The 14,806-nt window shown below is 42.1% G+C and overlaps 1 protein-coding gene across 3 annotated transcripts; it reads left to right on the plus strand.

The window, feature by feature from the left end:
• The first annotated feature begins 673 nt into the window (after nt 1–673).
• On the plus strand, nt 674–14,669 carry IDI1 (isopentenyl-diphosphate delta isomerase 1). 3 transcript variants are annotated; one of them, XM_038388804.2, is made up of 5 exons: nt 674–896; nt 4,450–4,613; nt 5,626–5,718; nt 9,022–9,152; nt 10,346–14,669. In XM_038388804.2, the coding sequence occupies exons 1-5, from the start codon at nt 772–774 to the stop codon at nt 10,661–10,663; spliced, it is 831 nt and encodes a 276-aa protein (XP_038244732.1). In that variant the 5' UTR covers nt 674–771; the 3' UTR covers nt 10,664–14,669. The 3 variants fall into 3 exon arrangements, with proteins under 3 accessions (XP_038244732.1, XP_038244733.1, XP_038244736.1); XM_038388805.2 differs by having other exon boundaries at nt 675–896; nt 4,453–4,613; XM_038388808.2 differs by lacking the exon at nt 674–896 and adding an exon at nt 2,812–2,830.
• Nucleotides 14,670–14,806: the final 137 nt, after the last annotated feature.

The raw sequence follows: 14,806 nt of genomic DNA on the forward strand, positions 1-14,806 counted from the left end.
ATGCTGCTGCAAAATCAAACTAAATTCTGCAGAAAGGCCCACTGTTTCACTATTTCCTTATGCACCCCCTTCTGTCTGTATCTCTTTGGTGTCTCTTGGCTTAGATTGTAAATTCTTTGGGGGTAGGGATAACCTTTTTGTTCTGTGTTTGTACAATACCTAACACAATCTGGTCCTAGTTCATAAGAGGGGTGCCTACATGCTAATGCAATGCAAATAATAACCTCCCCAGCACTTTTTTAGGGGGGCACCTAAAGCATGACACAGATCAGGATCATGGGGAATAAATACATTAGCTGGATGGTTTTGCTCAAATGGCCATTAGTGACATGATGGTTCCCAGTGCTGAGGTTTGAGGTGCCCCCTGTAGGTTTCAGAGTTAATGCCCCATTGTGAAGAAAGGCTGAGGCCCACACAGTCATAGTGCAGTCTCATTCCAGCTCATCTTCACTGCCAGGATGATTAACCCCTAGCTTCCGGGGGTCGCTCCTGCGGCAAAGACACAGGGTCAAACTTCTCCACGGCCATACGCGCAGCCTCATCCTCGCTTCCCCATTGGTCAGTCGCTGCCTAACCCTCGCTCGCCATTGGCTGTTCCCGTTTCCTCTACTCTCACTCTATACGCGGTCACTAGCTGTGATTGGCTAGGCTGGATGGGGGTCCGCCCCGCCCGGACGCGGGCCCTACGCCGAGGCGCGGTGGCGCGATCGGGCGATGCGGTGACGCGCGGCTTTCGGGGCGCCGCTATTGGCGGCCGCGGGGTGACGGGCGATGTGGCGCGCGCTGTGCGGGTTGGCGGCGGCTGTGGGTGGCAGGGGCGCCGCGCGCTCTCACACCTCGCGACTGCCCGCCGCGAGCCTGCTGGGACGGGGGGCCCGGGCCGACAGCCCCGCGGGGTGAGCGCAGCGGCGGCGCCTGCCGCAGCGTCTCTGGCCGGGGGGGCGATGCGGGAGGGAGTAATGGGAGTAAACGGGGCGGGGGGCGCTAACGGGAGCAGACCTTGGGCATGGTCTGGACGGGGGGTGGTGAGGTAGCGTATGCGGGGGAGTCGGGGCATGGGAGTGGGGGTGTCAGGGGATAGGCGGATGCGGGGTGGGGGTGCCGGGGGGGATGGGAGTGGGGGTGTCGGGATAGGTGGATGCGGGGTGGGGGTGCCGGGGGGGATGGGAGTGGGGGTGTCAGGGGATAGGCGGATGCGGGGTGGGGGTGCCGGGGGGGATGGGAGTGGGGGTGTCGGGATAGGCGGATGCGGGGTGGGGGTGCCGGGGGGGATGGGAGTGGGGGTGTCGGGATAGGCGGATGCGGGGTGGGGGTGTCAGGGGACAGGAGTGGGGGTGTCGGGATAGGTGGATGCGGGGTGGGAGTGTCGGGGGGATGGGAGTGGGGTGTCGGGATAGGTGGATGCGGGGTGGGGGTGTCAGGGGACAGGAGTGGGGTGTCGGGATAGGCGGATGCAGGGTGGGGTGTCGGGGGGACAGGAGTGGGGTGTCGGGATAGGCGGATGCAGGGTGGGGTGTCGGGGGGACGGGAGTGGGGGTGTCGGGATAGGTGGATGCGGGGTGGGGGTGTCGGGGGGACGGGAGTGGGGTGTCGGGATAGGCGGATGTGGAGTGGGGGTGTCGGGGGACAGGAGTGGGGTGTCGGGATAGGCGGATGTGGAATGGGGTGTCGGGGACGGGAGTGGGGTGTCGGGATAGGCGGATGCGGGGTGGGGTGTCGGGATAGGCCGATGCAGGGTGGGGTGTCAGGGGGGACGGGAGTGGGGTGTCAGGGGATAGGCGGATGCGGGGTGGGGGTGTCGGGGGACAGGAGTGGGGTGTTGGGATAGGCAGATGCAGGGTGGGGTGTCGGGGGGGATGGGAGTGGGGTGTCAGGGGATAGGTGAATGCGGGGTGGGGTGTTGGGACAGGAGTGGGGGTTTCGGGGGATAGGAGGATATGGGGTGGGGATGTTGGGGGGAGTGGGGGGGTTAGGAGGATGAAGGGATGTTGGGGGGACAGGAGTGGTGGTGTTGGGGGAAATAGGAGGATGGGGGTGGGGATGTCAGGGGGACAGGAGGATGTCAGGGGACAGGAGGATGGGGGTATCAGGGATAGCAGGATGGTGTTGGGGATGCCGGGGGACAGGAACGGAGGGTGTCAGGAGTTTAGAGGATGGGGGTGTCAGGATTGAGGGATCTCACACCAAGGTCTCCCAGTCCTTTATCTGACTTCCTATAGGGTCTGCTACTGAGCTCTCTGGGATTGGGGATGAGATGTCAGGGGGAGGGAGGATGGGTGATATTGGGGACTGGGGTTGGGAGTTTCAGGGGAACAGGGACTTAGGGGGATGGAGGTGGGGTTGAGGGGATATTGTGTGGAAGCGCCTTTTACACCCCTGGCTCTTTTTAGTGTGGGTGAATCTTCTCCTTAGCTAAAAGAAAAGGAGGACTTGTGGCACCTTAGAGACTAACATTTATTTGAGCATAAGCTTTTGTGAGCTACAGCTCACTTTATCGGATGCATCCTTAGCTGTAACTCCTCATCCACGTCATCTGGTCCCAGCCTGAGGCCCCAGGAGGATCTTTCTGTGCTGGGTGTTTTCGTGCGATTGCGTGGGTGTGGTGTGTTGGTGGTGTGAAACAATTTTTTAAAATAGCAAAAGGTAACTGTAAAACCCTCAGTCATTTGTAGGAGCCTTAGGGGCAGACAAATCACATATAACTAACTTTAATTCCTCATAAAAAGTATAAATTGATTTGTAGCACTAGTAAAGTCTCTGTACAAACTTATCACATCTTGGGCAGATCTTGCAGCTCTTTACGCGCAGGGAAAAAAACAGGATGAAAAAGGTATTTAATTAGAAAATTGTTTAGAATACACTGCCCCATGTTAGTTTCTGGGCATACTGCACCTCAGACTCCTGCTCTCTCTCGTTATTGCAACACTGCGATAAGACATCTCATAGTGGTCTCAGAACCCTTTAGTCCAAGCCTGATCATCTACACTGCAATTTTTAGCCCCACAGCTCAAGTCCTATTAGACCAACTCAGCTGACCCTGGCTCTAAGACCCAGTTCTGTGAGTTAGTTTTATCACAGTGTAGATGTACACTCTGAGCACACACCCTCTTGGTTTCGGGCCTGTAGTTGTCATGTGTCTCTCAGGGTGGAATCATGTAATTCTCCCACTCTGACAGGGCCCTAGATTGCATTTTTCTATGTATGAACTGTGATTATCTCAGCAGATCTGATTTATGTCCAGCTGCAATTCTGTTCCCTCTGTGGGGCAATGACAGTGGTAAATCAGTGACCAAATAACCTCCTTAAAGCAAGCATTTCATAAAAAAAAAATCTTAAAAATATTAAAACAGATTGTACATGTTTACCTTATCAGATTTTTAACCATCTTTCACATGGAGACCCTGGTAGATATGACTTCTTACAGTGTCTTCCACTGAGCTTCTCTCTGTCTCAGCTCGTCTCCCTACTCAGAGCTTACTGACAACTCCTGAGACCGGGGTGGCCAACCTGAGCCAGAATTTACCAATGTACATTGCCAAAAAGCCACAGTAATACGTCAGCAGCTCCCCATCAGCTCCACCCTCCCAGCACCTCCCGGGGAGGAGTGAGGGCATGGAAGGCTCTGGGGAGGCAGGGCCTGTGGCAGGGCCAGAGGTTGAGCAGTGAGCACCCCGGCACACTGGAAAGTTGGCGCCTGTAGCTCCAGCCCTGGAGTCAGTGCCTATACAAAGAGCTGCATATTAACTTCTTAAGAGCTGCATGTAGCTCCAGAGCCACGGGTTGGCCACCCCGCCCTAGGCAGTCTGGCAACTCCACCCTCCTTTGCAGGAGTCATGTCACTTTTTAGCCATTTGTAGTCCTTTGATCTGGTAATCTCTAGCTTTGGCAAAACAATCTTTGTAACTTGTTGGAAACTGAGTCCTTGAATGTAGCAGATTGCCTCATTGTCTTTCAAGTATGTCCTTGGGAGTTCCTATCTGGGAAGCAACTGTGCTCCCTTCACATACATATATGTTCATGTGGTCCAGGCCATATGATTAGTTCACAGAATCTGGTTTGGGCAAGCTGATCTGTACCATATGATGCAGGATTTCCTATATCAGATCAGATACCCAGCGTCCTTCCATACCTGCTCTTTCAGAGAAGAGTGACAAAAATCCCTAAAGCATCTAGCTAATATTGCAGTGCAGTACAGTACATACTGTGGGGTAGCCAATAACTTCATCTCTGTGCCAATCCATTTACATTTATCAGAATAAAGTTTGCTTAGCCTTCTCTAAACAAAATAACTATAACTTATTGTAAAACTATCCACAGTATTAGAGTCTACCACCTATGGCAGCAAATTCTGAAGGCTGAACATGTGATGTGTGAAATATTCTAACTTCTTCTAAATTTGCTGGCCCTCAATCTCATCAAGTGATTGTCTCTTTTGATCACTTTTTTCAGTAGAAAGAGAAGTACCACAGCTATGCCTGAAGTAAACACAGATAATCTTGATGAGCAGCAGGTGCAGCTTTTGGCAGAGATGTGTATCCTTATTGATGAAAATGACAAGAAGATTGGTGCAGATACCAAGAAAAACTGCCATCTGAATGAAAACATTGATAAAGGTACAGTTTACATTGATAGGAAATTATGTTAATCATTGTGTGATATATATAAATAAACATAAACCTGGCCTTGAAGAGTTTACAATCTAATTTTAAAGCAAGATGCTACAGTGGGAACAACAAACAACTGGAGGCAATAAGGAAGGGAGAATAAAGATGATAGTACTAGGAACATATTGCTGTGAACATTAGCAAGGTGCTTTTGACTCACAAATTTTTTTAACTTACTAAATATAAGCAAATAGATATATTATAACAAAATAAAAGTATTAGAAGACAGTAATTAATTTTAGTAGGTTTATTTTTTCAAATGGCAAAATATAACCACTTCACAGAGGGGAGTTAAAAGGGAATTTGTCTCAATCTTATATGCTGGTTTGTGTCTACTGGAAACAGAATCTGTATACTTCTCGAATGCTTATCCTTTTTATTTTTGGTGGCCCAATAAATGGTATTTCATTTAAGGTTTGCAGATTGCTTTTGTGTACTCACAGTAACAAGGAGCTTGTCCTGGAGAAGGATAGAGAGCTAACATTTTTGGGGAAGTTATGTTTTTAAATTCTACTTCTTATTCTATGCGCATTATTGTGAGTGCTGGATGCCTTCCAAAGTAAAGTTTGGGATTTTAACAGCCTGTTCTACATTATCTCTCTCTCATATAAAATCTCACATAAGGACTAAGCCCCGGTAGTGACTTGCCCAAACATGCTTTAGATAAACTTGCTTCAGAGACATTGAGCTTAATTGCAGTAAGATATTGGAAGCAGATACTTATAAATTTGTGCATGTGTGGGAACAGGAAAAGCTAACATTTAACATAAGTCAAAATACAAAATCTAAAGTGTTTCTTTTTTTTCCACTTCTTAAGAAAACTTTCTAGCACATAAGATTGAGGAAAAAACCTTTCAAAGATGAACCTGTTCTGGTTCCGTGATCTTTGCTATTGTACTTGCAGTTCTTTTTTAATCTTGTATATCAGAGAATAATACTTATGTTCTTATGTCTGTTTTAGGATTATTGCACCGAGCTTTCAGTGTTTTTTTATTCAATACAGAAGATAAGTTGCTATTGCAGCAGAGATCCGACGCTAAAATTACTTTTCCAGGTTCGTACGTAAACATTTCATGCTAAGGTAAAAAGCTGTGTTTGTGCCCCTCTTTCATTTCCCACCATAACTTCCTCTACAGACTTTAACATCAGTTTCCTTGGGGAGAGGAGAGAAAGTTAATTAGTTTTGGGCTTTTCCAGAGGATGAAGCCAATGTATAGGCACATCAACTTCTTGCATTAGAGAATAATTATAGCATGGATTAGAGAGACCTGTTGGGAGAGATTGTCTGAGGACATGTGCAGACATGTTTATGCAGGTCCAGGGAGTGCTTGTAACTAACTTTTTCAATAGAGAAGAGCTAGAAAACAAAGTGGGAAAGTGCAAATGGAATTTGATCCTTTAGATTCCACTTGGAAAGAAGTGCAACTGAAGTTTCTCAGGAAAAAAAATATTTTGCTGTTGGAAGATGATCCTGAGTTGAATCTGAAAACTGACTCCTTTTATTTGACGCTGCTGTTTTAGTGGTTCTCTTTCCACCCTACCTCATGAGGTAGCAAAAATACTGCTTTTGATCAAAAGGTACTGTGCCCCTATCTCACTGTCTAGAAATGCTCAGAACTGAGTGTGCATACCTCAGGGCAGACTGTCAAAAACAGAACAGACACCCCAGACTGTTGGTATGTACTATAATTAGATTTCACCAAGCCAGTAACAAAAGTGAACTCCTAGATCACTGTATCAGTGTTACCGTTGAGTCACAGTCCCCTTAGACTCTCCAGTCTATCTTGCTGTCCAGGCAAGCTGGACTTAGTGAAAAATGGTCACTTACACCACAATATTCAGGTTGCTCCCAGTTCCAAGAAGCCAGTCACTTATCCCAGATCAACTGGTACTTTAGATCTCATGTCAAAGACAATACCCGAAGGCAGTTCTGTAACAAATTAACTAAAGGTTTATGAACTGGGGAAAAAGAAATAAGCGTTATTGGCAGGTTAAAGCAAGCAAACATATATATGCAAATGAGTTGCAATCTAAGTCCTAAGAGTGACAGAGCTGTAGTGATCTATCAATTTAAAGGTTTCAGAGTAGCAGCCGTGTTAGTCTGTATTCACAAAAACGAAAGGAGTACTTGTGGTACCTTAGAGACTAACAAATTTACTTGAGCATAAGCTTTCATGAGCTATAGCTCACTTCACTTCATCTGATGAAGTGAGCTGTAGCTCACAAAGCTTATGCTCAAATAAATTTGTTAGCCTCTAAGGTGCCACAAGTACTCCTTTTCTTTTTATCAATTTAAAGTATCTTTCAGGGTAGATCCAGGTGTAACTCCTGGGGGTGTATGGCCTTGTGAGAGTTCAAAAAGCAAAGAGATGGAAAATTTTGTTAAGTCTTTGTTTTATTGCCTTCATTCAGCCTCCAGTTCCATAGGATGAGTGTCCTTGCAAGTAGCATTTCCAAGATGTGATAGGGCCCTTCACCAATCCTTTGTATTGATTGTTTCTTTTGTGCGCTGTTGCACAAAATCCCATCTGATTTTGATGGTTCTTCTGAGTGGGCAGGAGACACTCTTCCCATCGGAGTTCAAATTTAGAGCAAATATTTTCAAAGTTATAAAGCAAAACTTATATATTCTCTTATAGCATGAAATACAGACATTACAAATAAAATGAATGCATGCAGCAACTAACAAACATACTATAGAGTCTAAGCCTGCGGTAGTCAATAGGTGGACCACGGGCCAAATCCAGACCAGCAGACACTTTTGAATGGACCACAAAATCTGTTTATTTGCTACTTATAATTATTGTTACTGTGGTGTGAAAAATGTTTCTTTGTAGTCTGGACCTTGACCGTGAAATTTGGACCTTGAAAAAAAAAATAGACTAACCTTGGTGCAAGCACTAAATACAGTCTTAGAAAACTAATACTGATTTTAAGCAACACTAACACACAAGTGAAATGGTCCGGTCTGTATAGCTATGAGTTTGTCAGTTTTTAGCTAATGCTTGGAGCTTTGGCAAGAGCTTGCACCTGGCCTGCCAGCGTCATAGTCACCTTGCAGCGTCCCTCTTTTTCTCCTTTCATGCTTTGGTCTTTTTTCTCACAATCTAGTTCTTTATTAATGTCAAAACAATAAGCAAGACAACTTACAGAGAAACCTAAATATGCCTGTTTCCATTTAGAACTGTGAAACTCATCTTAGACTTGAAAATGTCTAAATCTTGTCCATTCCAGAAAAATCTCATTGTATTATGAGACTGCTGCTTCAGTCAAAGCAGTCAGACATGTGCTTTAAATCCCATGCAGGTCAGTAGGATTTAAACATGTGTTTAAGTGCTTTGCACCTGGGTTTTAATGATTATTTATAGACTGGTTTGGTCACCTAGAAGCATTTACCATGCTCCAATATCTGTAATTAATGTGAAAACATTCAGTTCAGTGGGTGGTGCTCTTTTCTACCAATCTAAGGGCTTGTCTATGCAACTGCTTAGTTTTACAGCAAGCTAGGGTTTGAATCTACTCCTGCCATGGGCTAAGTATCTATATGGACCCTGGTGCACCTTGATCTACCCCACTTTAAAACTGGAGTAGATTAAAATGCTCTGGGGCAGTGTGTGGCAGCAGGATCCACATGGATACTTAGTGTTCAGCAGGCTAGCATGGGGTATATTTAACACCCCCCCTCCCCCGCAAGCTTGCGGTAAGCTAAAAGCTTGTCTTCATTACCAGGCTAAGTCGACCTAAGTTACGCTACTCCAGTTACGTGAATAACTTCACTAGACCTGCTAAATAGACACCCGCTGCATCAATTGCAGCAGCATTGATCATCCAGTAATGAAGACAAGTCCTAAGTTTTGTATAGGAAAGCCCTAAATAAGCAAGCAACATTTGCAGTTCGTACTCACTTGTCCTGCCTCTTCAGAGCTGATCTGCACTGTCTGCTGGGGAGTATCCTTTGGAGTCTGTTGTTAATCAAACTTTCAGACACTCCAGGTCTAAAGTCTACAGGATAAACAATGCAGAGTGTTTCCCCTGCTGATCTTGCAACACTAGATGAGATCCTCTGCGGGGACAGCATTTATTATCCAAGGTGATAATGCAGCACGAATAAGGCACTAACATGCAAAATTGGGTTAATTTTAACTTCTGTTAGAAATATTTGATTAGGGGAAATCTGTTTCTGTTTTTTCTCAAACACAAACAAAGGAGTAGGAAAGGATGCTCAAGCTTTAAAGTGGAGGGTGTTTAGACATCTTTTTAAAAAAAACATAGGGACTGGTGATGCAGCTGTTCTATACTAGATTTCTGCAATGTATTTTGCTGTTCTGAATATTGACTGCACACAAACTTTTTACAGATTGTTTTACCAACACTTGCTGCAGCCATCCACTAAGCACCCCACTAGAACTGGAAGAAAATAATGCCCATGGTGTTCGGCGAGCAGCACAGAGGCGATTAAGAGCAGAGTTAGGAATTCCTCTGGAACAGGTAACAGAGTGTATTGCTACAGATTAATAATTTACCTGAAGAAAAACTGAACAGTAAACTTTTGAATTTGGCACAAAGTAACTACCTGCTAGGATTTGTAATCAAAATCTTACACTGAAGAGGAATTAAACTGTTTAATCTTATAGGTCCAGTTGCGTAGGGAATAGATGTAAATATTGGTGAGTCAATTGGCACAAGTGTCTTACAGATTCTAAAAGTCTTGTCCAACTGCCTACTAAAGGATCCTGGAAGGCAACGCACAAAGTAGAGACATAGGATTCCAAATAGTGTTAAAATCAAAATTATTTACAAGAATCTGAAATAAATATTGCCATCTGTTGTAAGTTACTATAAATTAACAGTCATTGCCAAGAAACCCAACTGACTGTTAGCTGCCTTTGGTGTGTTTTATATTCTACAATGAACACACGTTTGTGAGGCACTTGTTGAAAAATATCCTATTCTCTCTCTCCCATAACTGGACCCAAATACTTTAATCCTGGATACAGTACCAAAGCAATAAAATAAATTGTTCACAAAAAAAAAGGATCCTTCAAGAGTACTTCTTCCTTCAACCTAAATATAAGGCAAAGAGTAAATAACATGGTGCAAAGTAAGACTTCATCATTTCAGTTTAAATCCTCTGTTTACTAACATGGGAAAGGACTTTTAATCACCAGCTTTAAAAAGTGACCCAACAATATTTCAATGATTTTAAAATACAAATTGGCAATGAGAGGTAGGGCTGCTGTACCTAGTCAATTATGAAAGTTGAAAGGGGTAACAAGTAGGATACCTGCCCGAGTCCCCTGGCAGTGTTGGATTTATTTTTTTAAAATTACTTCACTATTTAAAAATGTTTCTTCTGTTTCCATGTAGAAAAACCCACACAAAACCAGAAAGCATACTGGTGTATAGGGAAACAATGAAGCCAACTCAACAGGAGTGCTGTCACATGCACCAACTTGGACAAAAAAATTTTTTTTCCTCTTTGTGTATTAAAAATAAGCTTCAAACTTTTTTCCAGACCAAAAATGTATGTTGGAGTGTTTTTTAAACTGATAGTGTCCCTTCAGAAAGGTGATGCATAACAGTCTTGTTTTATCCACTTCCAAAATATATTAATTAAAATATCTTGCCTGTGTCTCCCTATCTCTTACTGCAGATTAGTTAATTAAGGATTTTGGTTTTAGGTAACTCCAGAAGAAATCTCCTATCTAACGCGAATTCACTACAAGGCCTGCTCTGATGAGATCTGGGGAGAACATGAAATTGATTACATCTTGTTTGTGAAGAAGAATGTAACACTGAATCCTGATCCGAATGAGATCAAAAGCTACTGTTATGTGACACAGGAAGAACTAAAACTACTCTTGGAAAAAGCATCAAAAAATGAAATCAAGATTACTCCATGGTTCAAATTAATTGCAGAGACTTTTCTTTTTAAATGGTGGGATAACCTGCATAATTTAAATAGATTTGTGGATCATGAAAAAATACACAGAATGTAAAAAGCTCTAAGTGAATGTAGTGGTGAGGGATAACAGTGGGATGCTGTCTTAATAGCAGTAAGGTAACTTGTAATTCTTAAGTTTTGAATACTGACAAAAATGGTACATCAGCAGTACCTATTGTAGGAATTTCTGTTCCTATGCATAGTGATGTTGTGGCAGTTGGGCTGGGGTTTTTGTGTTTGTTTTTTGAGCCGGGGAGCGAGCAGGGCTGTTGGGTTGTGGTTTTTTGTGTTAATTTACAGCTGAACAACAGTGCTGGCCTGACAGCATGGGTAACTTAAGTCATCTTTTCAGAGCAGGCAAGCTGTGATGTTACCCAAGTACTGAAAAAAGTTTGGAGGGTAAAGCCAGCCTTGATGACTATAAGTAAATAACAGTAGGTATAGTATATGAACTTGTTTGGGGCTTAATGAATACTAAGATAGAAAGCCCATGTAGAAAAGAAATTGTAAACCTTTATTTTGAGGGGCACTGAAATACATTTAATGGAGCTTATCCGGTATGAATTTTGTACAAGGAGATGACACAAATAGACAACAGCAAAGTAAGCTTCCCTGCATTGCCTTTCCATGCAGTGCCTATAACCTGATGGGGAGTGATGCTCTCTAGTACATAGAGGATAATCCAGTCTCTAACTCCATTTAGTTCAAAGAAAAGGAGTACTTGTGGCAACTTAGAGACTAACAAATTAATTTGAGCATAAGCTCTCGTGAGCTACAGCTCACTTCATCGGATGCACGTAGCTCACGAAAGCTTATGCTCAAATAAATGTTAAGGTGCCACAAGTACTCCTTTTCTTTTTGCAAATACAAACTAACATGGCTGCTACTCTGAAACCTCCATTAGTTCAGTCTCCATTGTGACAGTAGATATGTGCCACTTCTGATGTAGCCACCCAGCCACTTACAATTAATCTGACACATCTTCAAAACTCAGTTTATGGACGCAGTTGGGTTAATTAAAGGAACTTTGTCAATTAGTATTTATACTAGTTCAAGGACACTGTTTAACTAGCATCTCTTTATCTTTTATAAAAAACTATGGCTTGTTAATTCCTCTATTGCTTTTAAGATCCTTTTTCATCAAGGAAAAAACTGATTTATTAGGGAAATGCTAACAAATGCACAAAGTAAACAAATCAAACTTCACAGCTATGTCAGTCTCAGTAATACTTTAAATTTTCATTACAACTTCTAAATGTGTTACTTTGAAAATGTAAGTTACACAAACATGGGTGTGTCACATGAAAATCACCTGGAGTGACTGGTTCCTCTGCTCTTTTGTACAAGTTTGAAGTAGAATACTAATATCACTGAAGACTGCCACTAAGTTTAACATTTTATTGGTATTCTAAAGCAGAAAATGAATTGCAACTTAGATGTTTTCATACAGGGCAATTACAATGGAAATCTGTTCTTGCCTAAAAAAAGTGAAGGACAAGGCTATTAACTGCAGTCCTTAAAAGGACATTTAGGAACAAAGAAAGAAGTGCGACTTAACCATTGTTAGAATGCAAATATAAGAACCTTGGTAATTCACTAAGTTCTTTGAACTTAAACACTTAAAATTACTATTGGTAGTGTGGTGGGAGTCTTGTGGAGTGGAAGACAGTAAAACTAGGTTGAGGGTTCTCCGTTAGAATCAGAAAGCAAAGAAAGCAGTATGACCTTTAATTAAACCTTTCAAGAAAAAGGTAACACCTTGTGACCCCATGACATCTTCCCCCTTATCTTTAGTGGAGCAGCCTTGAAGTGTTGTAGAGGATTAAGTAGTATTATTTCTAAAATTCCTGATGACAAAAATAAACATTGTCCTCTACATGAACCTTTGAGTGTGGTTGTGTTTTGGGTCAAGCCACCATTTGGCACTGTTCTTCACTTCTAAATTTTAGTCAACTGTTTTCCTGGTTCTTTAGTTTTCTCCTCTTCCCCCTTCAATTTACATTGTAGGCACCAAAATGGAACTACAACCCCCCTGAAACTGAGCCTGTGGTTCGTACAAGCAGATCATGGTGGAATATCAAAACACTTATGATTTGAATTATTGAGAGGTTCTAAGGAGAGCTGTTCTGGCTGATACTGGACACTAAAATAGAGCCTGCTCTATTCAAGTTAGGTAACAATCTGACCAGATAGTGAAATTAAGCCAAACATTTACCCTGAAAGCCTGCCTTTAAATACAAAAGTACATGTTGCTGTAAAGGTGTATATTAAAAGCATATGAACTAAAATATTGTTTATTCAGGTACGAGTTTTTTCAGACGAAAACCAGAAGATAAGTTTTTTTGCTCAGTGTGATCTGAATTGAGACAACTTAAGTGTAAGAGCTCGAACGGCATTGAGAACTGAACGCTAAATGATGCCTTCTGTAAAATCCATTCTGCTTCAATGAAGTCAGTGTAATTGTAGGAGCATAAGAAAATAAAATTTCACAAGTTATCCCTATGTATTTTCTCTATCGGACCAACAGTCACATTGGGTAAAACTCCTGGCAACCACTCTAGGATAGAAGTGACAGTATACAACTGCCAGTTGCATTACCCAATCTGAAGTTTTGCCAGAGCATTGGCAAGAAAAATTCCCAAGAAGACCACTAATCTTAACACAGGTCAGGGCTTTTGTTACAAAAACAGCTTAAACACTTTTTTGTAAACAAAACTAAACTCAATTTACAATAACCTGCACTTCTAGGGAAGTACTATATTAGTACATAGTGCTTTTCAGAAATGAAGGGAATATGTTTATAACGCACAACTTGTCTCACTAGCATTAAAAAATGGGGAAGAAATTCAACAGTACAAACAATCACAACTAGTGCTTCATTACTGTATTGTCAGTGAAAGCTAATCATGTTCTTTAAAGTTAAAACAGGAACTGAAGTATCAGAGGAGAGGACATCTGCTGAAATTGCATTTGTGTATATCTAGAGACATTTCACTGAATACCCCCTTAAACTAAAGAAATATTTCACTAAAACTGTCCTATTAACTGCTTTTGAAGATATTACACAAAGTCTGATTATCAGAATTAAACCAAAGATGGGGAAGACCATTCTACTCCATAGCAGAGGGATGTTACAATAAACTAACTATAACACAGTTCAATAATGGAAAGTGCATGCTGCTTATTCAATTCATTAAACAAATAGATTAAAAAAAATACATCCCACTCAGGCAACAGAGTTCCCATCCCAATTCAAATGAAGGGATGAAAGGCACTGCCAACCACTTAAAAGACAAGATTATCTCTTTGGCATAAAAAATAGCAGATTCAGCAATTGGGAGAGTACATCTTGCCTGGAACAAATATTGAAAGCCAAAGACCAAAGTTTCAACATGTCAAAACAAAAGTACTATAGCTAAATTTGCCCTGATTTTGGCCAAAGTGTAAAAGGCAAAGTTCTAGTCTCCCCTTTCTAAACATTATACTCTTGCAAGTTTTAAATTATACACATTTTAATCAAATTCTTATGCCAAAATATTTCCTTATACTAGTGCTGGAGGTTTTAACATCCACGTTTTTCTTACTTTATACTATACATAATGAGGCTACCATGTGTGTCAGGGGACATGGCAGGGAAGACAGGCTTGGTTATCAGACAGAGATAGCCAGCACCACTCAGCCCTTCTGACCATCAACAGTTTTCCCAGTGCCAGAAGAAATTATACTTGCTATTTTATTTTAGGGTTGTAGAGAATTAGTGCTGTGCTCCTCTATAGTTTGGAAAGTCTAAGCATACGCTCCCCAACACAAAAAGTCTTTTAATAGTTTGGTTTACCTCTATTACTGCAAAAAGTACCTCATTAAAAAAAAAAAACTTCTACGTTGCAGTGTAAATTAAATTAAATGTCCTAAACACAACGGATTAAACAAGCTCCTTCTGAGCTGAGAACAAAGATAACAGATCCTATTGATTTACTAAAGAACATGTATTCTTGCCTATTTTTCATTTATAACAGGTCATATGCAAATTAGGTTCAGAAACAAGCAAATGTTTCAATCATGATCATTAAAAAAAAAGGAAGTGCTCTAAAGCATTGGATTTTTTTTTAAATTTAAGATACTATTAAAGTCTCCAGCTTTGCATGTGCTGAATAAGTGTGTGATCTTATATAACAAGCTATTTGTAATACTGTGCATG

The sequence above is a fragment of the Dermochelys coriacea genome, chromosome 2, assembly GCF_009764565.3.
Source record: "Dermochelys coriacea isolate rDerCor1 chromosome 2, rDerCor1.pri.v4, whole genome shotgun sequence".
Taxonomy (NCBI): Eukaryota; Metazoa; Chordata; order Testudines; family Dermochelyidae; genus Dermochelys; species Dermochelys coriacea.

What these genes read in the sequence shown, in the direction of transcription:
- IDI1 (XM_038388804.2), top strand. Translation starts at nt 772, where the DNA reads ATGTGGCGCGCGCTGTGCGGGTTGGCGGCGGCTGTGGGTGGCAGGGGC. An exon ending in CGCTAAAATTACTTTTCCAG is followed by an intron (nt 5,719 to 9,021) that starts GTTCGTACGTAA and finishes AACTTTTTACAG; the next exon opens with ATTGTTTTACCAACACTTGC. An exon ending in TAGGAATTCCTCTGGAACAG is followed by an intron (nt 9,153 to 10,345) that starts GTAACAGAGTGT and finishes TTTTGGTTTTAG; the next exon opens with GTAACTCCAGAAGAAATCTC.